Source organism: Nicotiana tabacum, chromosome 22, assembly GCF_000715075.1.
Source record: "Nicotiana tabacum cultivar K326 chromosome 22, ASM71507v2, whole genome shotgun sequence".
NCBI lineage: Eukaryota > Viridiplantae > Streptophyta > Magnoliopsida > Solanales > Solanaceae > Nicotiana > Nicotiana tabacum.
Genome location: NC_134101.1, coordinates 4,267,155 through 4,293,946, shown reverse-complemented (window position 1 = coordinate 4,293,946; position 26,792 = coordinate 4,267,155). Strand labels below are relative to the sequence as shown.

General features: G+C 38.5%; 1 protein-coding gene across 1 annotated transcript; it reads left to right on the top strand.

Moving 5' to 3' along the window:
- The first annotated feature begins 12,193 nt into the window (after positions 1–12,193).
- LOC107765988 (uncharacterized) lies at positions 12,194–12,898 on the top strand. Its single transcript, XM_016584698.2, has one exon. It carries the CDS (start codon positions 12,194–12,196, stop codon positions 12,896–12,898), a length of 705 nt encoding a protein of 234 aa, XP_016440184.2.
- The last annotated feature ends 13,894 nt before the right edge of the window (positions 12,899–26,792 follow it).

Here is a 26,792-nt window from a genome sequence, read left to right as displayed (position 1 = left end):
TTTTGGTTCTGGACTCGTTATAATACTAGGTGCTCATGTGTATTTATTTGTTTGTTAATGATAATATTTTACATTTATCATTAAAAAAGAGTAAACTCTATAAAAGAAATAAGATGAGTAATTTAGAATATAAGTTAAGTTACAGGCTTTCGAAACAAAATATATGAAAATTTATCAAGGTTAATAGGTTCAGTGACCCCTCTGCTCAATACGGTCCGATTCTGCATGCGATGCCGAGGTCAATATATATATATATATATATATATATATATATATATATATATATATATATATATATATATATATATATATAGAGAGAGAGAGAGAGAGAGAGAGAGAGAGAGAGAGAGAGTTTATTACACACAATATCTACTTCTGCTACTAATATTCTCCTATCTAATAAGAGGGACTTAGCACACACCTGGACGACATATCTACTTCACCCTTCAAGGACAATATTGTCTTTTCATCTAATTTCTTATTTTTACCGATCAAAACTTGCTAATCACCGCACTCTACAGGCTCTTCTATAGCTTCTCTCTTCTCACTTCGTGTTCTTATCGGCAGGGGCGGAGCTACATTAATAAGTGTGGGTTCGGGCGAACCCAGTAACTTTTTCTCCGACTCTATAATTGTATTGAAAATTTCACTAAACCTATATAATACTTTATCGCCGAACCCAGAAGCACGGAGGCTTGGAGTTTAGTGGTAAGGGCTCTCAGTTCTGAAGTTACCCACTCGAGATCGAGTCTCGCGAAACCTGTCACTTTGTTCCTTTTAACTTTTAACTTTGTTCCTTTACGAAGCTTTCCATCTCTTTTTTGAAGAAAAAGAACGACAAATCAATTAAGGCAAGGAAGAAAAAGACAAAATCTCCAAGAAGGCCCACTCTCTCTATCAAAATCAAAAGAAAAATGAATGAGAGAGTGTCTGGTCACGTTTTTGTTCAAGGTCCATCTCTAATATTCTTTCTTCTTCTTTATTCTTTTTATTTCTGATTCTTATATTAGTTTTTTATACATGGCTTCACAAATTTAATGAACAAATATTAAGCAATTTAAATCTTTTTTTTTGTTCGTTTTATGATGCAAGGTCAAACTAAAGTGAGATATTCAATTTGTAATAGTAGACTACAAATAGTCTTTCTTATAAAAGAAATAGTTTAGTATAGCAATATATGTTCGGGCCAGAAAAGGATGTGTGCATTAAGCTGGCGGCGAACTTTGCATCATTTGATAACCTTCTTCATATATTAGCTAAAAAAGAATCTTATTCATATCAATAAGAAAAACGTAAATGAAAGCAAAAAAGCCTTTCTATGCATCTACTATCATATGCAGTGAATTATTAAAATAAATATGCACAAGATATGGAGACTTAGTTATTTGTTTAAGTTTGATATTATCTTTCGCTATTTCAACGATGAAAAGATTTTTTTGATAAAATTTATTAAAAATAATTCGCAGTGGTGATAATATTTTAAATGATTGTTTAGTTTGTTATATAAAGAATGAAGGAATTGAAACTTGAAAGTGCCTAATGCTGCTATCATTTATCGTTCTATAAAATATGATAAGTCGACGAATGCAATTGTATGATAATATTTATATTCATATATTATATTTAAATGGTTCATTACTTATTAAATATATATTATTAAATATTGATATTCTTTCCTTGTCTTGTTATTATTGTATATTAAATTGAGATCATTGTCCTGTCTTAAAATTCAAAATCCCATACACTACTTATCGGTACCAGGCATGCAACTCTTTGAGAAACTTGGTAGATTCAGGTGTTCTGTATCAAAAGGTTAACACCAAGTTTATTGCAAATTCAGTATCCCCAATATCAGAAAAGCCCGTCGTATGTCAATTTCCAGTTTCCACCTTTTCGCTCCTTGCGCTTTTTCATCTTATCTTTGCACTTTTCTGAAATTTCCCGTTTGGATAGTTGTTTCTTGTGAGTTTTCTTCTTCTTCTCAACCCATATTTCTCTATTTAATCTTTGATGGCATGCTAGGGCTTTATTGCACAGAGAGTTTAATCCGTCCGTCGACTTTGTTCTTTAGGTGTTTGAGGCAATTCTCGAATGAATTAGGCATTTTTTTTATTTGTAATATTGTTTTGGGTTTAATTTCTCGACTGTGAAATAGTTGGGGAAACCTACGACGAAATACTAACAACTGCTTTTGCTTTCAATTCACAGAGAAATTTCAATATTAAGTTTGCGATGAGATCTTTAATTGTTTGTTTTCCCCTCTTGGTCTTCGTGAGTGAGAGTTAGAAACTTAAAGTAACATCTGGATGTACATTTTATTTTTTGTTCACATTGATAAGCTGCTGAATCTGTAAAGGTCGATAAATGTTCTCAAAGTCTTGCTATTTCTCTTATGTAGAAGAGGATGTTCAGAAAGAGGAGAAGAAGATGTTGTTTTATCAATATAAGCTACTAAATAGTTATTTGGGTCTGGTAGTATTTTGAATTGTTGATATAGGACATAGAAAGGGAAAAATTAATTTCTCATGAAACATTATTCTCGCTTTCCTATAGATTACATGCATATACTTATTTTATGTACTGGGATCCTTTCCACATATATCCACAATGCTTTAAATCAACTAAGAAGATAAACAGAAATAGCAACTGAAAGCATAATTAGAAGAGAAAGAGCTGACCGCTAGAATGAAGAATTACCAGCAAGAGGATTAACCCTTGCCTCCTTATATAAACACAAAGTCTCAAGTTGGATTCTTTCCCGAATTAAAGAAAAAATTATAGATGTAAGATCTTCTAGCTGGGCTCATTATGAAAGGGCACAACATTAATCATAATTCTACAGCCAAAGAGAAAGAGTTGAACGAATTGTTCAAAGTCGCTATTAGCTAGCCTAAAGTGCCTCTTGCTATTATTCATGTTCTTCTGACTGATTTCTGGCATCAATATTTGTTTTTATTGGTGCATAGTAGTCTCAATATTAAAGAATTACTGTGGCTTTATTCAGAGGCGGATCCAGGATTTGATAGTTACGGGTACCACTTTGATGTAAACTTACCTCTAGTTAAGGAGGTCGAATTAGGGTGTACATTTGGCTAGAGGTGTCAATGGTTCGGTTCGGCCGGTTATTTTATCAAATTTGTACCATAGCAATTTTTCGGTTATTCTATTATGTATAACCAAAATTATACTTTTAGAAACCATTCCAATCATGTCGGTATCGGTACGGTTCTATTAATTTTTGGTATTTTTATAAATGTCATTTAAATTCACCAGTAGATAACATACATTCTTTTATAGGACTTAGCAAGACTTTCTAGACATTTTTACTGTTTAAAGGGTGATGAATTTAAAAAATATGAAAGATGGCTAGAGTATACATAGATCCATCAACTATTCGACAGCAAAGTAAAAGAAACCAAGTAAAAACAAAGAAAATAAAAGATATTAACCAAGTTAAGACTCAAGAATAAAGTCTATATTAAATATTCAAAAAGATAAATCTAAATTATATGACAGAAAACATATTCAATACATTGTAGTTTGCTACTCATAATCGCTAGAATATTGTGTCTTGCTAATAAACATACTTGAAATAACTTAGTTTAAGTATAAGTAGCATAATAGGCTTTAGGAATTAGTATTTTGAGTTTAATTACTTGTTGGTTTGTAATAATTTTCATAATTCCAAGGCTCAATAAAAAATTTAATGCTTTACGTATTAGTTTTAAACTTACTATATAAGTATTCCACACGTAAAATTTATTCGGTACGGTTCGGTATTTTTTTGGTTTATTTTTATGAAATAAAAAACCTAGCCTAATTATCGGTACGGTTATAGATTTATATAAAAACGCACATTTTTTTTAAAAGAAACCTAAAAATCGGTTCGGTGCATTACGGTTCAGTCGGGTTTCAAATATCCATTGACACTCCTACATTTGGCTAGTTCGCTCAGTTTTGAATTAACTTGGTTCGGTTCGGTTCGTTCCATTTTTTAATTAATTCGATTCACTTCATAAAATTTTTGGTACATAAATACACAGGTGATAAGCAAACTAAAAATGTTTGGTCCTTGAAGAAAAAAAAAACATTAACCAGATCAAAAGAAAAATGATTAAAACATATTGAAATATCAAAGTTCAAGATTCAGAAAAGGAAAATAGAAATAAATATATTTTTATAATTTAAATAACTAATAAAAATGAAAATGTATAAAGAGAAAATACAAAGATGAAAATAAGAGAAAAGAAAAGAATAATCTGGAAAAATAGGGAACAAGGAAAAGTAAAATAGGCTTTGATAGAAAATAAGGGTGAGGGGATTCGACCCAGGGTCTCGGACATGACAAGAAGCATTTAGACAATGGCACCTACCATAACTCTGTTTGACAGGGTGCCACAAAATTAATTTATACCTTATTCACATGAAATATGCGTGGAATACCAATACTAATATGAAATTCTACCGGAACGATCGGGTGGCGTACCACCCCCTCCATCTACATAGATCCGCCCCTGGCTTTATTTGATTGAAACAATTGAAAATGTAGTGTAGGAAGACTTTGTAGCAATTATTTGCTCTCTCCTGTGTCAAACTGGGTCTGTCAAAGGCTAAAATATAATCTTGACTTTTTGCCAGTTTTTATAAAGCTGATAAACATTGTAACTTTATTATGGCAAATACTTTTTTGTCGTACATAGTTAATTATTGTAATTATGGCCAATATTTTAGCTAATGGAATCCATCTCACATAAGCATAAATATTTTTGTAAAGTGTAGACTTTGTTGGCAATATTCTTTGGGACCCAAAAATATTGCATTGTGTGGTGGACATCATTTGCACAAGTTGTATCTCTTCTTTTACACCTAAAAGGCCAAGACTTTTTTGCCTATAAAAGAGAAGGCCATTAGTTCATTTTAGATACACCAACAAGACTTGAGTCTTCATTTCTTGTTTTTTCCTTTCCTCCTTTATTAAGAGTATTTTGTATGAGAGTTAGTATTGGGAAGCACTTGTGTGAACCCTTTCTTTGGAGTGATCTTATGAGGTTATTCTCTTAGGGTATTTGGGATTAATTAGAGTATTTACTCTAATTTTGTACTCTCTTTGTACTCTTATTCGTATAGTGAAATTGCTCCTCTCCGCTTGTGGGCGTATGTCACACTAACCGAACCACGTTAAATTGATGTCTTCTTTATTTGCTTTAATTGTCGTTATTATCAACTTGCATTGTCTTTGTTATTGTCATTATAACGTTGTTTGGCTAAATTTCGCACTACCCGATTTCCCGATCCTAACAAATTGGTATCAAAGCCGGATCTAACCGGGTTAGTTTCAATAGCCAAAATGACTCTAACAAAGACCTATGTTGAGAAATCTGATCGAAGTGCAAACTTCAGAATGTAGCAATTAAAGATGGAAGCTATCTTAATTCATGATGGCTTAGACTTGGCATTGCAAGGAAAGGAGAAGAAGCCGGATAAATGACGGATGAGGAGTTTGCCGTCATAGACAAAAGAGCAAAAGCATATATCATTTTAAATCTCTTAAATGAGGTTTTACGTGTAGTTTCTGTAGAAACCACAGCCAAAGGCATGTGAAAAAAATTGAAAACCTTATATATGAAGAGGACAGTGGAAAATAGACTTTACCTGAAGTAGAAACTTTATACAATTCGTATGGGTGAAGGTACCTCTATTCTCTCTCATCTTGACACCATTGATTCCATTCTTATGGATTTGAGTAATATAGATGTTGAAATTAAAGATGAGGATCAAACCGTGTTACTGCTTTATTCTCTACCTCCATCTTTTAAGCATATAAGAGATACTATGCTTTATGCAATAAAGAACATATAGATAGTGATATTACTAGGGAAGCTAGTGGAACTCAAGCGGGAGTTGGCTTGTTTGTTAGGGGCAAATCTAAGTCCAATTTCAGATACAATAATTTAGAGTGTCGCTATTGTCATAAGAAAGGTCATAATATCTCTGAATGCTATAAACTGAAAAATAAAGAAAAGCATAAAGAAAGAAAAAATGAGCACATAAATACTGACACCGCCGAAGCTAGTGTAGCAACTGATGAGATTGATGGAACTATATTTTTAGCAACTGAAACTAGTTTCAGATCAGACAATGAGTGGATTTTAGATTCCGGTTGTTCATATCATATGTGTCCTAGCAAGAACTTGTTTTCTACATATGATTCAGTTGCAGGTGGAGTTGTCCAACTAGGTAACAATGTTACTTATAACATTATTGGCAAATGTACAATTCAGATCAAAATGCACGATGCTATGGTGAGAATTCTCACCGATGTTAGACATGTTCCTGACTTGAAGAAAAATCTCATCTCTTTAGGCACTCTAGAATCTCTTGGGTACAAGTACGCAGGTGAAGGTGGAGTTATGAAAGTTTCTCATGGTGCTCTTGTGATCATGAAAGCACACAGATCTGGTTCGTTGTATACTTTATTGGGATCCACTGTTATAGGCCCTACTACAGTTGCATTATAACAAATATCCTTCCGTGATCGAGGGATATAGTGATGCAAATTGGATCACTGGATTATCTGAAGTTAAATCCACGAGTGGATATGTTTTCACAATTGGAGGTGGAGCAATGTCTTGGAAATCATCCAAACAAACGTGCATCGCCCGTTCTACAATGGAATCTGAATTCATAGCTTTAGATAAGGCCGGTGAAGAAGTTGAATGGCTCCGGAATTTCTTGGAAGATATTCCATTTTGGCCCAAACCTTTGGCACCTATTTGTATACATTGTGATAGTCAAGCGGCAATAGGCAGGGCAAGGAGCGTTATGTATAACGAAAAATCTCGTCATATACGACGGAGACACAATACCGTTAGACAACTACTCTCTAGTGGTGTTATCACAATTAACTACATAAAGTCAAGAGATAACGTGTCGGATCCACTTACAAAAGGCCTATCTAGAGAGGCAGTTGAAAGATCATCAAAGAGAATGGGGTTAAGGTCTAGGACAAGTCATCATGACGGTAACTCTACCTAGCAGACTGGAGATCCCATGAGCTAGGTTCAAAGAGATCAAACAAATTTATGAATGACGGTTCAACATTGTCAAATAACTCAACCCATTCTCGTGATGAAGACAATATTCAGAAATCAAGGTAAAACATTAAGGCTTTTTGATGAGTCAACAAAGCTTAAAGGTTTTTTAATGATTTGCTAAGTCTGGCAGGATATGACCAGATAGTGTGTCTATAGGATTACACGTTTAGAAATCACCTATGTGAGTGTGAAGTGTAAGCCGCTTCAAGGGGAATGAAAGTAAAGGCCCATTCTCTAAGTACTCATGAAACCACGGGGTGTTCATGGCTGAAACGAACACAACCGTGAGAACCATAGATGGTTAAAGATTGATTGTGTGACTTATGTTGTCTAGGTATACAACAAAGCTCGACGGTTCAAATATATCAAATCTACCGATTGACCGAGTATATCCGATATAAGTTCACTACGGAAAGTTCAAAGGGAAACCTACTTATCTAGATGCAATTAATTCTTGCATGTAAAACACACACGCGTCCGTGCATTCCTTTATTTTATAGCCATTCCCCATTCATGTGGGGGATTGTTGGGATTTTAAGCTTGTGTAGCTTAAAGAGGGTGGATGAGAAATGGAGAAAAAATGAAATATTTGAGTTTTCCTTGGGAAAGGGACATTGTCCCATATCGGAGGAAGAAAAGGCTTTTGATGGGTATATATATAATTGCTCTTCTTCTAGCTCTTAAAGAGTTAAGAAAAAGGCAAGCCTCGCGCCGTCGTCGTCGTCGCTCGCTCGGCTCGGCTTCAGCTTCAGCTTCGGATTTGGATACGACTTCGGCTTCGGCTTCGGATTCGGATTCAGATTCAGATTCAGATTCGGATTTGGATTTGGATTTGGATTTGGTCAAAGATCGATTGATTGATTAATCTTTTTGGACAAAATTTCTTTCAATTATTTAATTAATTAATTAAATAATTAACGAAAAATTCAATCCGGAATAACCCATGACCCGCGACCCGGTTCGGTCAGGCCCGTTTTTTTTTCCGGATTATTTTAAATATATTTTTCCCGCAATATTTCAAACACCCCTTTTCAGCCATGGCTGTTTCTCAAAGGTTGCAAACCTTTTCAGAAACATTGCCATCAACTCTATAATAGAGTTTGAATCCCAGAATCTTTCTTTACGAAATTTTCTGAGCTTCTTCTTCTTCTTATTCTGCACAATATTTTTCAGTATGTTTTACGACCATTGAGTGGTTCGCAGTTCATCAGAGTTTTGGTACCTATACACTGGTGAGTTAAATCGTTCTATCCTGGGAAGATATATTCCAGCACCTCGGGTACTTGAGGGAAATAATTTCCTTAAGGACATACTGTGTATTCAGTGGGCTCGATTTATTCCTATACTGTTTTCTTGTTTTCCAGAATCTATTTCGTTAAACAAGTATTACTAACTTTCTGTTTTATTTTTTCAGAAAATTTAATTATTTATTATAGTAATACAGAATAATAATAGACAAAAGTTTGCAAAGCACAGCCTTCTTGAAAGTCAGATTGTTGCTGTCCCAGAGCAGGCAACATCATCTTGGGACAAAGCAGGATTTCTAAAACAAACTACTCTTACCATACGAGAACCTCCTTCCCTTGCGGAAAAAGGTTTAGTGTTGTACTCATGATATTTAGAAACCATATGTTATTAATACAATTGTGCTTATATATTCAGCTTGGAAACTTAGTATAATACCTTATTTATCTTATGTGCCTATAAGCTAAAATACTCAAATATTACGTGCTCTGTTGTACTATATTTTGCACCTACTGAAGCTTCACTGTACGCTTTTAAACGCCTTAGCTATTATGTTACCAGCTACCAGCCATCAAGCTTGTGTGACTACATCGCAGGATAATTTAGAAAAAGGAAAGGGTATATTGGATCCCCTATCATTCGTGAAACATGTAACCATATGCTTCGCTTCGTTAAAAAGGTTATATTGTTGTACTCATGTTTATACACTATACATTATTAGTAGTTGTACTCATGTTTATACACTATACATTATTAGGACAAGGTTGCTTATTTATTTTGCTTGGAGATTGAGTATGATATCTTACTTATCTTATATGTGCCTATAAACTAAAATACAAAAATACTACATGATCTTTTACACTCTATTTTGTATCTACTGAGGCCTCACTGTACGCTTTTAAACGTCTTGGCTATTCTGTTTACCACCTGCTAGTCTTCAAACTTGTATGACTAGAGTGATGGATAATCTAGAAAAAGGAAAGCGTATATTGGATTCCCCTACCATTCATGAAACAGGTAAATCTGCTTTTAGATTATACTTTTTTGAGAATGACATATTGTTTGTACATTACTGTAATCTGTGACTATTTATATAAGGGTCCACATCAGGTACATCTAACCTGCCTCCTCTTTCCTTGAACATTGTTTTAATCAAAGGTTTGCATGAACTTTATATTAAAATAATGTCCACCATACGTATACCTTTGTGTTTGCATTTTTTTAATGATACTTCTTATATATTCAGTTCATAGCCGGCCTACAAAGGTGTGTCCGGCCGCTAAAGAGCAACGAAGTGAGTATGTTGCTCTAAAAAAGGGTTCGCACTCCCAATACTGTCATGCAAAGAGGTTCGAATATGAACCTCTGGGATTTTGCTGTAACAATGGTTCAACAAGGTTGACATATCATAAAATGCCAACTGAATTATCAGAGTTATACTTTGGAAATACTGAAGAATCTGAAAACTTTCGAACTTATATTAGAACATACAATAACATGTTTGCATTTACTTCACTTGGTGTAAATTATGATAAAGAGCTAGCGAGAAGAAATTGCGGTATCTGTACATTTAGAGTCCAGGGACAAATATATCATTTTATAGATGACTAAATTCCTTCCAATGAAAAGTCAAGGAATTTACAGTTGTACTTCTACGATCATGATAATGAACTAGCTAATAGGATGACTTGTTCGACAAGAATTAATGAATCAATAGTAAAAAAGTTGATGGACATATTGAAAGTAAATCCATACACTATTTTCCTAAAATCTCTCTTAAATGTTCCCCAATTATCTTATTTCTATATTGCTCTTAAATGTCACTCAACCTTAGATCAACAGACATATAACTCACCCAGCTCATCAGAGATTGCGGCATTATGTATTGAAGAAAATCCTACAGACATTTTTGCACCACATATTCGAATTTATACCCACAATAATAGAGCTCGATTAGTACATTATTATTATGGATGTTATGATCCGTTGTAGCCGTTATTATTTCCCTTCGGTGAAAATGGATGGCATTGTAGAATCAAAAATATTATTCAGACAAATAATGTGACGAAACTTAGAGCTTATTGTGAACATGAACAGTTGCCCAGTATATCAAACATGTGTTCAGTTGATGGATTTCTTGATATGGAAGACGAATCACTACAAAAAGGAAAACGAAAAAGAGATACAGTGTCTTGTCGAGAGTATTACTGTTACAAATTTTAAATAAGAGATAATGAAATAAATGAAGTGCTACATTGTGGAAGAATATTCCAATAATTTATAGTAGATGTATATATAAAGCTTGAAACACAAAGATTAGGCTTCTTCTCATTTAATCCAGATTTATTTAGAATTGAAGTCTTGCAAGGACTCCTTGATATTTTAAGATATAGTGAAAGGGAAGCCTCTAAAATTGGAAAGAAAACGTTCCTCCTGGTTACATTTATAGGGGGGCCAAGGGACATGCGCCGACGATACATGGATGCTATCGCATTGGTATAATATTTTAGAAAACCTAATTTCTTTATAACAATGACTTGTAACCCTTCTTGGCCAGAAATAAAAGAACATTTGTCACTGGCTGATGAGGTACAGAACATACCTGATTTAGTTAGTAGAGTTTTCAAAGCAAAGGTAGAAGAATTAAAGACGGATATTTTAAAAAGACAAATCTTTGGAAGAGTTGCAGAATTCATGTATACTATAGAAGTCCAAAAACGTGGTCTTTCACATGCTCATTTCCTTATTATACTTGCTGATAACACAAATTACTGACTCCTGAATCTTATGATATATTTGTTTGTGTAGAATTGCCTGATTCTAAAAAAGATCGCGATCTATATTCACTTGTTATTAAACATATGATGCATGGTCCTTGCGGAAAGTTAAATCCTACAAATATTTGCATGAAAAATAATAACTGCAAATTCAAGTATCCAAAAGATTTTGCTGAACAAACATCAAAAGGGAAGAATTCATATCCAAGATACAGAATGAGAAGAACCGGAGAAGCTGTAGAAATAAGAGGTAAATTTCTAGATAATTCTTGGGTAGTTTCATATAATTCATTTTTGCTATGCAAGTATAATTGTCATATGAATGTTGAAGTTTATTCTGATATCAAGGTAGTGAAATATATTTACAAATATATCTGCAAAGGATACGATAAAATTGTATTTCATATACATGGTAGTGATACAAATACAAATATAGATGAAATAAAAGAATATCAATCTGCTAGATGGGTTTCACCTCCAGAAGTTGCGTGGCGATTATTTCGTTTCCCAATAAGTGAAATGACTTCAAGTGTTTTTCACCTTCAGTTACATTTGGAAGGACAACAATTTGTCTCTTTTAAAAGTATTGAGAATGTTGATAGAATACTGAGTAATCCGATGATTCGAAAAACAATGTTAACTGAATTCTTTGTTATGAACAGAACAAATTAAGATGCTATGCAACTATTATTATTATATAAAAAATTTCCCGAGTAATTTGTATGGTCATTTAAGGAAAAGATGTGGACACGTTGAAAATAACGTACTGTAATTGGATGTGTTGTAACATGTTATCCAACATAAGAAGAAAGATATTATCTTAGATTATAGTTGATGAACGTTAGAGGACCAGAATCATATCAGGACTTATGTAAAGTTGACGGCAAATGTTGTAGTACATTTAGAGAGGCTGCAGAAAAAAGAGAATTGTTACACTGTGATAACAACTTGGTTGAATGTATGTCTAAAGCTACAAATTATCAAATGCCATATAGTTTAAGATGTTTATTTGTAACATTATTGGTGTACTGTAATCCCACTAATCCAACAGAACTTTGAAAATAATTTGAAGATTCAATGTCCGAAGATTTTAAGATTCTACCTAACATGAATGCTAAAGATATTCGTTTTATGGCTTTAAATCATATCAATGATATTTTACATTTGATGGGACGTGATATTAATGAATATCATCTTATTCCTGAGAAAACTAAACCTTCAGCTGCTATTAGAGAAACCAATGATTGTCAATTTGAAAGAAATATCATTGTTAGAGAAGAAGATTTGCTTCTAGAGAGAAAATTAAATATCGAACAACGAAAAGTGTATGACACGATTCTTGATAGGATATTTTCTAACATATCAGGAGCATTTTTTGTTGACGGACCTGGAGGAACCGGAAAAACTTTTTTATACCGTGCTTTATTAGCTGCTGTACGATCAAAAGGTTTTGTCGCTTTAGCAACAACAAGTTCAAGTGTTGTGGCTTTGATCCTCACAGGAGGACGAACTGCTCACTCCCGTTTTAAATTTACTATTGATATCGATGAACAATATTCTTGCAACATTAGCAAGCAAAGCGCACTTGTAGCTTTAATACGTGATGCAAAAATGATTGTCTGGGATGAAGTATTTATGGCAAAAAAGAAAGTGATAGAAACTTTTGATATTCTTTTAAAGGATATAATGGATACGAATACTCTATTTGGAGGAAAAGTGATCATTTTCGGTGGTTATTTTAGACAAACTCTCTGTCACGACCCAAAATCTAACCCGACGTGATTGAGCCTATCGTGGTACTAAGCAAGCAGACCTTTCCAAAATAATTTTAAAATTTAACAGAAATGAATTAAGACATTTAAAATAACCAGAGTTTTTTATAAAATGGGATAAAACCCAAATAAAATATAAGTACGGAAAAATAGCCCGATATCGGGGTATCACTAAGTCATGAGCATCTAATAACCAATCTAGAAATAGAGTCTACTACATTCTGTGCCAAATGCCAATACAAGAGAGAAAAGATAATAAGAAAGGAGAAACAAGGACTACGAACGCCGACAGCTACCTCGTAAGTCTCCGATAATCAACCCGCGCACGAACTCAGTGACCACCAAAATCGTAGACACCTGGATCTGTACATGAAGTGCAGGGTATAGCATGAGTACAACCAACTCAGCAAGTAATGAAATTAAATAAGGAACTGAGAAGCAGTGATGAGCTATAATAATACAGATCATTTCAAAAGTTTTCAGTAAAGAGTGAACATACTTTCAAACCCGGTGGTGTAAGTCAAATCAGTTCGAGCCCAAGTAAGACAGATAAGAATCTTTCAAAAATTTTACAACAACATCAGATAGCAACTATGTGCAATAATAAATAAAAGCAAGTACAGCCTCTCAAGGCAGCAGTCACTCAACTCATCTCAACAACTCATTCTCTCGACTCTCAGCCCTCAATACACACTCTCAATAGGTACCTGCGCTCACTGGGGGTGTGCAGACTCCGGATGGGCTCCTTCAGCCCAAGCGCTATATTGCTGGGGCGTGCAACCCAATCCAATATTATTGCGGCGTGTAACCCGATCCAATATTATTGCGGCGTGCAACCCGATCCAATATCGTTGCGGCGTGCAACTCGATCCAAATATATATATATCCCGAAGGCTTGTTACGCCGTGTAACCTGATCCATATACCTCACACCTCGCAACTCGACACTCAGGCCCACAGCTCGGCACTCAGGCCCTACCTCAGTCACTAACCTCTCCAGTCCCTCGGGCTCACAAAATATCATAATAACCAGCCCAGGCAGAAAATACAACAAGTATCAACAAGAAATGAAAGGAAACAGAGATATAACACACAAGTAAGACTGTGACTGAGTACAAGACAATAATTAGCAGTCAATTCAACAAGTATATGGCCGTTCCGGGTCCCAACAGTAATATCATATGGCCTAAGCATGGTTTCTAACATGAAAGACAGTCAATTGCTCAAAGACGAGGATAACAAGTAATAACAATGGCTATTCGACTTTACAGTCTCACGGGACGGACCAAGTCACAATCTCTCACGGTGCACGCTCACACGCCCGTCACCTAGCATATGCGTCACCTCCAATTATTCACATCATATAAATTCTCGGGGTTTCATACCCTCAAAATCAGATTTAAGACTGTTACTTACCTCAAACCGAGCAAATCTCTACTCCGAAATGCCTTTACCTCTCAAATCGGCCTCCAAACGTCCCTAATCTAGCCATAAGTAGAACAATACAATCAATATAGGCTAAAGGGATCAATTCCACAAGAAAAGTACTAAATTATAGCCAAAAATCCGAAATTGGCCCGAACCCGGCCTCAGGGCCTACGTCTCAAAATCCGACAAAAGTCACAAAACCCGAAAGCCCATTCACTCACGAGTCTAACCATACCAAATTTATTCAAATTCAAAAACAAAATCCCATTCAAAACCTCAAAATCCCGACTCAAGAGTTCTTTCCTCTTTTCCCCCAATTTCATACCCCAAATCACAAATTAGATGATAAAATTAAAGATGAAATCATGGGATTTAACCAAAACCAAGTAAGAATCACTTACCCCAATCAACTCCACGAAAATCCCTTCAAGTATTGCCCAATTCCGTGTTCTCTAGCTCAAAATATGCAAAATGGGTTCAAACCCTCGTTGTTGAAATTAATATTGCGTGCCCAGATATCCTTCATCACGATCGCGGAACATTCCCCTCAATCGCAGAACATTTCTCGCGATCACGAAGCACAACTATGCTGCCCCACATTTTTACCCTACGCTAACACGGAATCACCCACGCGATCGCGGATCACTGCCTCTCATACCTACGCGATCGCATCCTGCCTCACGCGATCGCATAAAGCATTGGCCACACCTCCTCTCCTGCTCAAATCCTTCTACGCGAATGCGACCTTAGCCACGCGTTCGCGAATCACATCTTCGCACACACACGTTATCGCGTTCCTAACTCTACGATTGCATAGAACAAACTCACCTCTGCCCTAAATAAGCTTACGCGATCACGAATGAATCCCTGCGATCGCGTACAAGGAAACCAGAACCTGCTGAAACCAGAACTTCAGTTGTCAAGCCAAGTCCCAAAATGATCCGTTAAGCATCTGAAACTCACTCGAGGTCCCCGGGACTTCAACCAAACATACCAACCAAATCCTAAAATACCATACGAACTTAGTCAAGCCTTCGAATCACTCAAAATAACATCAAAACACCAATTATACCCGGATTCAAGCCTAAAGAACTTCTAAACTTTTAAATTTCACAAACGACGCTGAAACCTACCAAGACACGTCCGATTAACCTCAAATTTTGCACACAGGTCATATTCAATATTATGGACCTATTCCAACTTCCGGAATCAAAATTTGACCCCGATATCAAATAGTCAACCCCTGGTCAAACTTCCAAAAATTTGACTTTCGCCATTTCAAGCTTAAATTAGCTACAGACCTCAAATTCACAGTCCGGACATGCTCCTAAGTCCAAAATCATCCAACAGAGCTAACGGAACCGACGAAACTCCATTACGGAATCGTCTTCACACACTTCTGACTACGATCAAAATTTCGAGACTTAAGCTTCCGTTTTAGGGACTAAATATCCCGAAACACTCCAAAACCAAAAATAAGACCTCCCGGCAAGTCACTTAAGAAAAAACAGATATGGGAGAAATAGTAAATAGGGGATTGGGGCTAATAGACTCAAAATGACCGGCGGGTCATTACATCCTCCCCCTCTTAAAACAATTGTTCCTCCTCGAACGAGCATAGAGACATACCTGAAGTAGTGAAAAGATTAGGATAGCGGCAACGCATATCGTGCTCGGTCTCCCAAGTCGCCTCCTCGACAGGCTGACCTCTCCATTACGCCTTTACTGAAGCTATATCCTTTGACCTCAACTTCCGAACCTGTCGCTCCAAAATAGCCACCGGCTCCATATCATAAGTCATATCACCATCCAACTGAACTGTGCTGAAATCCAAAATATGGGACGGATTGCCGATAGTCTTCTGGAGCATAGAGACATGAAATACTGGATGCACACTCGACAAGCTAGGTGGCAAGGCAAGCTTGTAAGTCACCTCTCCGATCCTCTAAAGTACCTCAAAAGGCCCAATGAACTGAGGGCTTAACTTTCCCCTCTTCCCAAACCTCATAATACCCTTCATGGGTGATACCTTCAGCAGAACTTTCTCCCCGACCATGAAAGACACATGATAGACCTTCCTGTTAGCATAGCTTCTCTGCCTAGACTGCGCCGTGCGAAGCTGCTCCTGAATCAATTTCACCATGTCTAATGCATCCTGGACCAAGTCTATACCCAAGAGCCTAGCCTCACCCTGCTCAAACCATCCCACCAGAGATCTACACCGCCTCCCATATAAAGCCTCGTACGGAGCCATCTGAATGCTCAACTGATAACTGTTGTTATATGCAAACTCCGCGAGCGGCCGAAACTGGTACCATGAACTCCCAAAATCAATGACATAAGCGTGTAACATGTCCTCCAATATCTGGATAGTGCACTTGGACTGTCCGTCCATCTGAGGGTGAAAGGTTGTGCTCAACTCAACCTGAGTACCCAACTCTCATTGCACAGCCCTCCAAAACTGCGATGTAAACTGTGTGCCTCTATCTAAAATGATGGAAACTGGGACACCATGAAGGCGAACAATCTATCGGATGTAAATCTCAATGAACCGCTCTGAAGAATACGTAGTACCAACTGGAATGAAGTGCGCAAACTTGGTCAGGCGATCCACAATCACCAAAATAGCATCGAACTTCCTCGAAGTCCGTGGGAGCCCAACTACGAAATCCATGGTGATCTGCTCCCACTTCCACTCTGGGATCTCTAACCTCTGAAGCAAGCCACCCGGTCTCTGATGCTCATACTTAACCTACTAACAATTGAGACACCGAGCCACAAACCCAACTATATCCTTTTTCATCCTCCTCCATCAATAGTGCTGTCTCAAATCCCGATACATCTTCGCGACACCCAGATGAATGGAATATCGCGAGTTGTGGGCCTCCTCAAGAATTAACTCCTGAAGCCCATCCACATTGGGCACACATACCCGCCCATGCATCCTCAACACACCATCATCACCAATAGTCATATCTCTAGCATCACCTCGCCGAACCCTGTCCTAGAGGATGAGCAGATGAGGGCCATCATACTGATGCTCCCTAATACTATCATAAAGAGAATACCTAGAGATCACACAGGCCAAAACCCGAATCAGCTTCAAAATATCCAATCTGATAAGCTGGCTAGCTAAGGCCTGAACATCCAATTCCAAGGGTCTCTCTGCTGCTGGAAGATACTCTAAACTCCCCAAACTCTCCTCCCGGCGACTCAAGGCATCGGCCACCACATTGGCCTTCCCGGGATGGTACAAAATGGTGATATCATATTCCTTAAGAAACTCCAACCACCTCCGCTGTCGCAAGTTAAGATCCTTCTGTTTGAACAAATGCTGCAAACTCCGACGATCATTGTAAATCTCACAATGAACCCCGTACAGATCGTGCCACCAAATCTTCAAGGCGTGAACAATAGCTGCTAACTCAAGATCATGGACATGATAGTTCTTCTCATGGGTCTTCAACTGGCGTGAAGCATAAGCAATGAGTCTACTCTCCTGCATCAGAACACATCCAATACCTATCCGTGAGGCATCACAATACATTGTGTAAGAACCAGAAGCTGATGGTAGAACTAGAAGTGGAGCCGTGGTCAAAGAAGTCTTAAGCTTCTGAAAGCTCTCCTCGTACTCATCCGACCACCTGAATGGAGCACCCTTTTGGGTCAATTTGGTCAAGAGAGATGCAATAGATGAAAAACCCTCAACAAAACGACGGTAATAGCCCGCCAAACCAAGAAAGCTCCTAATCTACGTGGCTGAGGATGGTCTGGGCCAACTCTGCACCGCCTCTATCTTCTTCGGATCCACCTGAATACCCTCACTGGACACCACGTGCCCTAAGAACGCCACTGAACCGATCCAAAACTAAAACTTGGAGAACTTCGTATAAAGCTTCTCATCCCTCAATATCTGTAACACAATCCTCAGATGCTGGGCATGCTCCTCCTGGTTACGAGAGCACACCAGGATATCATCAATGAATACATTAACGAATGAGTCCAAATAAGGTTGAAACACACTGTTCATCAAATGCATGAACATTGCTGGGGCATTAGTCAGCCCAAAAGACATCACATGGAACTCATAATGGCTATATATGGTCCTGAAAGCTGTCTTAAGAATATTCAAATCCCGAATCTTCAGCTGGTTATACCTTGACCTCAATTCAATCTTGGAGAACACCCTCGCCCCCTGAAGCTGGTCAAATAGATTATCAATATGTGGCAAAGGGTACTTGTTCTTGATTGTTACCTTGTTCAACTGCCTGTAGTCAATGCACATCCTCAAAAAACCATCTTTCTTCTTTACAAATAGAAATGGTGCACCCCAAGGTGACACGCTAGGCCGAATAAACCCCTTATCAAGGAGTTCCTGAAGTTGTTCCTTCAACTCCGCCGGTGCCATAAGATACGGTGGAATAGAAATGGGCTGAGTGCCTGGTGCCAAATCAATACCGAAGTCAATATCCCTATCAGGCGGCATGCCCAGCAGGTCTGCAGGAAACACATCCGGAAAATCATGAACCATCGAAACAGAATTAATGGCACGAGTCTCTCTACTAACATCCCTCATAAAAGCCAAATAGGATATACAACCCTTCTCAACCATCCGTTGCGCCTTCAAGTATGAAATCACTCTACTGGGAACATAGTCTATAGAACCGCTCCAATCAACCCTCGGCAACCCCGGAATCTCCAATGTCACAGTCTTAGCGTGATAATCTAGAACAGCATGACATGGAGACAACTAATCCATACACAATATCACATCAAAATCGACCATGCTGAGCAGTAAAAGACCCACTCTGGTCTCCAGACTCCCAATAGTCACCACACATGATCGATATACGTGGTACACAATAATAGTATTACCCACATGAGTAAATACATGAACAGATGAAACTAAAGACTCACGGGGAATATCCAGAAAATGAACGAAATACGAGGAAACATATGAATAAGTGAAACCAGGGTCAAATAATATAGAGGCATCTCTGTGGCAAACTGAGACAATACATGTAATCACAACATCTGAAGCAATGGCATCTGGTCTGGCAGGGAGGGCATAGAAACGGGCCTAGCCACCCCCTAATCTGCCTCCCCCTCTCGAGCAACCCCTATCTGACTGGGCTCCACCCCGGGCTAGCTGAGCGGGTGGTGGAGGGGCTGGTGCTGATGATGTAGAATGGCTCCTCTACGGAGCTGGACCTCCCACTATACAGGGACACTCTCTCCTCATGTGACGAACTCCCCACACTCATAACAACTCCCTGGTGCTGGTGTAGGGGACTGAAGGGAGCCCCGAGCACCGGGATAACTGGCAGAAAGACCTGGCATAGATGAACCCTAACTCGATGGAGCACAGGACGAACCCTGCGCTTGGAGGGCACCGAGAGATTAACGACCCTACTGATAACTGTGAGAACCATGGCCAGATGATGCACCACGGTGACCTGGACGAGCCGTGAGAGCATGTCTGAAAGGACGGACTCTACCATGATGGAACTGACCCCAGAAGGAGCACCGCTAAATCCTCCCTATCCACGAGGCCTCTTGGCCTCCCTCTCAACCCTCTCTTGACTGCGAAACATCTCAATCTGACGAGCAATGTTGACAACCTCATTAAAAGTAGCACCAAACACACTCTCTGGTCATAAGCAATCGCAGCTGATAAGTGAGTCCATTTATAAACCTCCTGATCATCTCCCTGTCTGTGGGAACCAACCAGTGTATGACGGGCCAACTACGAGAATCGCATCTCATACTGCATCACAAATATATCACCCTAGCGAAGCTGCTCAAACTATTTGTGCAGCTCCTCTCTGCGGTACTGAGGCACGAACTTCTCTAGAATGATAATAGAGAAATACTGACAGGTAAGGGGCGTTGCGCCGACTAGACTACGCCTCTCGTAAGCCTCCCACCAACTGAATGTAGCCCCAGAGAACTGAAGGTAGTGAACGAGACCCCACTGGTCTCCAGAATACCTGTCGTACGGAGTATCCTCTAACACCTGTCCAAGAAACCCTGTGCATATCCACTGAAAGATGGAGGCTGGATTCTCCCAAACCTCTCCAATCTACGCTGCTCATCCTCAGGCATAGCAAGAACCACATAGTCCTAAGCAGCTACAATCGGCTGGGCTGGGGGTGCCCCAAATGTATGGAATCCCTGTACCACCTGCTCTGGTGTGCGAGCAGCGGGAGTCTGAGCACCTCCCCCGGCCTGAGAAGTGGCTGTTGTGGCCGAAACATAGACTGCCTGAGCAAGACTGGTACACGCGGTCAGAATTTGAGCTAAGGCCTCCTGAAGGCCCGGAATCACAATAGGCACAGGTGGTGCCTGAGCTGGTGCATCAACAACTAAAATCTAGTCCTGATCTAGGGCAACTGGTGGATCTGCAGGTACTACCCCAGCTGTTGTGCGGGCTGCATCTCTGCCCTTACCGCGGCCTCTACCACGACCTCAACCTCTCGCGGTCCTGGCTGGTAGTACTGGTGGCTGTCCATCCTGCCCGGTAGTACGAGTCTTCACCATCTGTGAGAGAATGAAACAACAGATGTTTAGTTACTAGAATCAACAGATTCGCGCGACAAGAATTCAAGAATGTGGAGTTTCCTAAGGGTTCTGCAACCTCTTGAAAATAAGTATAGACGTCTCCGTACCGATCCGCAAGACTCTACTAAACCCGTTCATGACTCGTGAGACCGATGTAACCTAGGCTCTGATACCAACTTGTCACGACCCAAAACCTAACCCGTCGTGATGGCGCCTATCGTGGTACTCGGAAATCCGACCTTCCCAAAACACTTTCAAAATTTAACAAAAATGAATTAAGACATTTAAAATAATCGGAGTTTTTCATAAAACGGGGTAAAACCCAAATAAAACATAAGTGCAGAAAAATAGTCTGACATCAGGGTGTCACTAAGTCACGAGCATCTAATAACCAATCTAGAAATAGAGTCTACTATAGTCTGTGCCAAATGCCAATACAAGAGAGAATAGATAATAAGAAAGGATAAACAAGGACTGCAAACGCCGGCAGATACCTCGTAAGTCTCCGATAATCAGCCCGCGCACGAACTCAGCGACCGCCACAACCGTACACACCTGGATCTGCACATGAAGTGCAGGGTATAGCATGAGTACAACCAACTCCACAATTAATAGAATTAAATAAGGAACTGAGAAGCAGTGACGAGCTATAATAATACAGATCATTTCAAAAGTTTTTAGTAAAGAGTGAACATGCTTTCAAACCCGGTGGTGTAAGTCAAATCAGTTCGAGCCCAAGTAAGACAGATATGAATCTTCCAGAAATTTCGCAACAACATCAGATAGCAACTAAGTGCAACAATAAATAAAATCAAGTACAACCTCTCAAGGCAGCAGTCACTCAACTCATCTCAACAGCTCATTCTCTCGGCTCTCAGCCCTCAATACACACTCTCAATAGGTACCTGCGCTCACTGGGGGTGTACAGACTCCGGAGGGGCTCCTTCAGCCCAAGCACTATATTACTGCGGCGCACAGCCCGATCCAATATTGTTGCAGCGTGCAACCCGATCCATATATATATATATATATATATATATATATATATATATATATATATATATATATATATAGCCCGAAGTCTTATTGCGGCGTGCAACCCGATCCATATACCTCACAGCTCGCAACTCGACACTCAGGCCCTACCTCATTCACTAACCTCTCCAGCCCCTCGGGCTCACAGAATATCATAATAACCAGCCCAAGCAGAAAATACAACAAGTATCAACAAGAAATGAGAGGAAACAAAGATATAACACACAAGTAAGACTGTGACTAAGTACAAGACAGCAATTACCAGTCAATTCAACAAGTATACGACCGTTGCGGGTCTCAACAATAATATCATATGGCCTAAGCACGGTTTCTAACATGAAAGGCAGTCAATTGCTCAAAGACGAGGAAAACAAGTAATAACAATGGCTATTCGACATTACACTCTCACGGGACGGACCAAGTCACAATCCCTCCTGGTGCACGCCCGCACGCCCGTCACCTAGCATGTGCGTCACCTCGAATTATTCACATCATACAACTTCTCGGGGTTTCATACCCTCAAAACCAGATTTAAGACTGTTACTTACCTCAAACCGAGCAAATCTCTACTCCGAAATGCCTTTGCCTATCAAATCGGTCTCTAAACATCCCGAATATAGCCACAAGTAGAACAATACAATCAATATAGGCTAAAGGGATCAATTCCACAAGAAAAGTACTAAATTATAGCCAAAAATTAGAAATTGACCCGAACCCGGCCCCCGGGCCCACGTCTCGAAATCCAACAAAAGTCATAAAACCCGAAAGCTCATTCACTCACGTGTCTAACCATACCAAATTTACTCAAATCCGATAACAAAATCCCATTCAAAACCTCAAAATCCCAACTCAAGAGTCCTTTCCTCTTTTTCCCCAATTTCACACCCCAAATAACAAATTAGATGATAAAATTAAAGATGAAATCATGTGATTTAACCAAAATCAAGTAAGACACACTTACTCCAATCAACTCCACAAAAATCCCTTCAAGAATTGCCCAATTCCGTGTTCTCTAGCTCAAAATATGCAAAATGGGTTCAAACCCTCGTTGTTGAAATTAATACTGCCTGCCCAGATATCCTTCATCGCGATCGCAGAACATTCCTCGTGATCGCGAAGCACAACTATGCTGCCCCACATTTTTACCCTATGCGAACGCGGAATCACCCACGCGATCGCTGATCACTGCCTCTCATACCTACGCGATCAGATCCTGCCTCACGCGATCGCATAGAGCATTGGCCACACCTCCCCTCCTACTCAAATCCTTCTATGCGAACGCGATCTTAGCCACGCATTCGCGAAGCACATCCTCGCACACATATGCGATCGCGTTCCCAACTCTGCGATCGCATAGAACAAACTCATATCTGCCCTAAATAAGCTTATGCGATCGCGAATGAATCCCTGCGATCGCGTACAAGGAAACCAGAACCTGCTGAAACCAGAACTTCAGCTGTCAAGCCAAGTCCCAAAATGATCCGTTAAGCATTCGAAACTCAATCGAGGTCCCCGAGATCTCAACCAAACATACCAACCAAATCCTAAAACACCATACGAACTTAGTCGAGCCTTCGAATCTCTCAAAACAACATCAAAATGCCAATTACATCCGGATCCATGCCTAAAGAACTTCTAAACTTTCAAATTCCACAAACGACGCTGAAACCTACCCAGCCACATTTGATTAACCTCAAATTTTTCACACAAGTCATATTCAACATTACGTACCTATTCGAACTTCCAAAATCAAAATCCGACCCTGATATCAAAAAGTCAACCTCCCCGGTCAAACTTCCAAAAATTCGACTTTCGCCATTTCAAGCCTAAATTAGTTACAGACCTCAAATTCAAAGTCCGGACACGCTCCTAAGTCCAAAATCACCCAATAGAGCTAACGGAACCAACGGAACTCCATTCCAGAGTCGTCTTCATACACTTCCGGCTATGGTCAAAATCTTGAGACTTAAGCTTTCATTTTAGGGACTAAGTATCCCGAAATACTCCAAAATTAAAAACAAGACCTCCCGGCAAGTCATTTAAGCAAAAATAGATACGGGAGAAATAGTAAATAGGGGATCGGGGCTAATACACTTAAAATGACCGGCCGGGTAGTTACACTCTCCCGGTTGTTAGGAGTGGGAAAAAAGAAGTTTTTATTCAAGAAAGCTTATTATATTCTGAAATTTGGAATCAACTCGAAAAACTACGATTATCAGAGAATATGCGTGCAAAGACAGATCCTATCTTTTGTGAATATTTGATGAGAATTGAAAATGGACAAGAAAAAATAAATAGCTATGACAAAATTGAAATCCCTGATTGTTTTGTTATCCCTTTCATTTCTGAAAATCAATCCTTAGATTTGTTGTTTAAAGTTACTTATCCAGATCTACATACATGTTTTTCCGATGCATCTTCTATGACTTCGCGTGTAATTCTGACAACAAAAAATGACTTTGTTGATGAAATAAATGATTTGCTCATAGCTCAATTTCCTGGTGATCCTAAAACATATGTTGCATTTGATGAGATTATTGAAGCAAACGATCAAAGTCAATGTGAAAATTTTTTGTATAATTTACATCCTGCTGGTTTACCTCCCCATAAATTGACATTGAAAAAGAATTGTCCTGTTATGTTATTACGAAATTTAAATCCCTGTGAAGGTTTATGCAATGGTACACGACTTATATCTTATGATCTTCAAAAACATGTTATAAGTGCTAAAATTGCCACTGTGGACTTTAAAAATATGCATGTATTTATTCCCATAATACCATTATTATCATCAGTAGATGCAAAATTGTCTATTCCTTTCACAAGAACACAATTTCCTGTGAGATTATGTTTTGCTATAACAATAAATAAAGCTCAAGGTCAAAGGTTGGATTTCGTGGGAGTTTATTTACGCGAACCTGTTTTTTCCCACGGTCAGCTCTACGTAGCGCTATCAAGAGCAAAAAATTCCAACTGTGTAAAATTATTAATTCGACCAGCCACAACAGATAGCGATGATGATCATTCAACTTAAAATATAGTATACAATGAAATCATTCAAAAAGCTTCTCCATAAATAGCTCCACTGGATGGCCCCAACTTTTGTTGTTGTAATGTGCTCACATAATTCATGGCAGGTTGGCTTGAGATTTGGCATCGTCCTAGGAATTAATCTAACGTTGTTACAGAGGTATTTTTACCATTACCTGTATGCTTATTGTTCATTTAACGATTCCTGTTGAAACAAATTTTGTGCACCTTTACTATGCAATAACAAAAGGTTAACTTCTGTCCTAGGAAATCCTTGTTAAACTTTTATCGTTCTTTCTGACGCGCAATAAATAGCTCAATGTTGTATCTATTTGATTTTACTGTTTCTATGGTATGTATAATCTATTCGATCTCTGTCTCATTTTGCCCATCTGTTTTGATTTCTTTTTCGTGCTTCAATATTATTTGATAATCCATATGCATTTTCTTGCATCAATAGTATTAGGTTCTTTCATGCCAATACTTTAGAACATAACTACTGCATGATGAAAAAAATTTAAAGCTAACTAACGGAAAATTAAAAAAAGTATTATAGCTATCATTTGGATGCTTGGTGACATAGTTGAAAAACTTGATGGCTGCTTTAAAATTTCTTTTTCTATCAGATTGATTCTATTAGGTTTAGTTCTTTATCTGTATATCCGTTTGGAGTATTTTTTGTCTTGACAACATTGGGGTGAGACAGTGATATCTTGGGTTATTTTAAAAATTAAAAAGAAACAAATATAGTACAAACGTGATACAAAGTTTAATTTTCACTACCACAATAACACTAGCATGAGATATTTTTTAAACTACCGACAAATTAATCACTATGTTTTAATTTGCAGCTATTAATATTCAGTCTTTCGAGTTCAATAATTTTATGTTTGGAAAAATCTAATTAACTTTTGCTGCATAACATAAGCAAGGCATCATAAGGGTCTTGGAGTAACGGTAAAGTTGTTTCCGTGATATCTATAAGACACTGGTTCAAGTACTGGAATCAGCCTGTCATAATCCGGAATTTCCACCGTCGGGACCATGATGGCGCCTAACAATTCACTCGCTAGACAAGCCGACGTTAGAGAATTATTAAGCCAATTCTTATTCAATTCAGTAAATGACAACAATTAAGCTAAAATAAAATACAGCGAGTGCGGAATAATATAAAAACTTTATTTATTACTACCACCCAGATCTGGAGTCACAACTCACGAGCTATTATGATTTACTACAAACAGAGTCTGAAAAGGAAAGAAAATACACTGTTTTGAAGTAAGAAACAGTAAATGATAAAACTAGGAAGAGACTCCAGGGTCTGCGGACGCCAGCATATCTATCTTGGGTCTCCTGACAACAGAATCCAAGCTGCTAAGCCTCACGATCAGCGAGGATCAGTACCAAAATCTGCACAAGAAGTGCAGAGTGCAGTATTAGTACAACCGACCATATATACTGGTAAGTGTCGAGCCTAACCTCGACGAAGTAGTGACGAGGCTATGACAAGACACCCACATAATAAACATGTGTATATGTACAAGAAAACAACAGTAACAACTAAATATGTACTATTGGGAGGGAAAACATGCTGAGGAAAATACGAGATAAAGAACTGCAACAAAATGGTAACTTGAACAGTCATGCTATGAATCAATAAGAACCATTAAACACAGTAAAGAAAAAATGCATGGCATCACCCTTCGTGCTTTTACTCTCAACCTCGCCATAAAATCAATAGAAAGGGGATGACATCACCCTTTGTGCATTAACTCTCATAACATGGTACGACATCACCCTTTGTGCATTAACACTCACAATATGGTACGGCATCACCCTTCGTGCATTAAC

Excerpts from the sequence above, each read along its gene's own strand:
- LOC107765988 (XM_016584698.2), top strand. The coding sequence starts at position 12,194 with ATGTCCGAAGATTTTAAGATTCTACCTAACATGAATGCTAAAGATATT.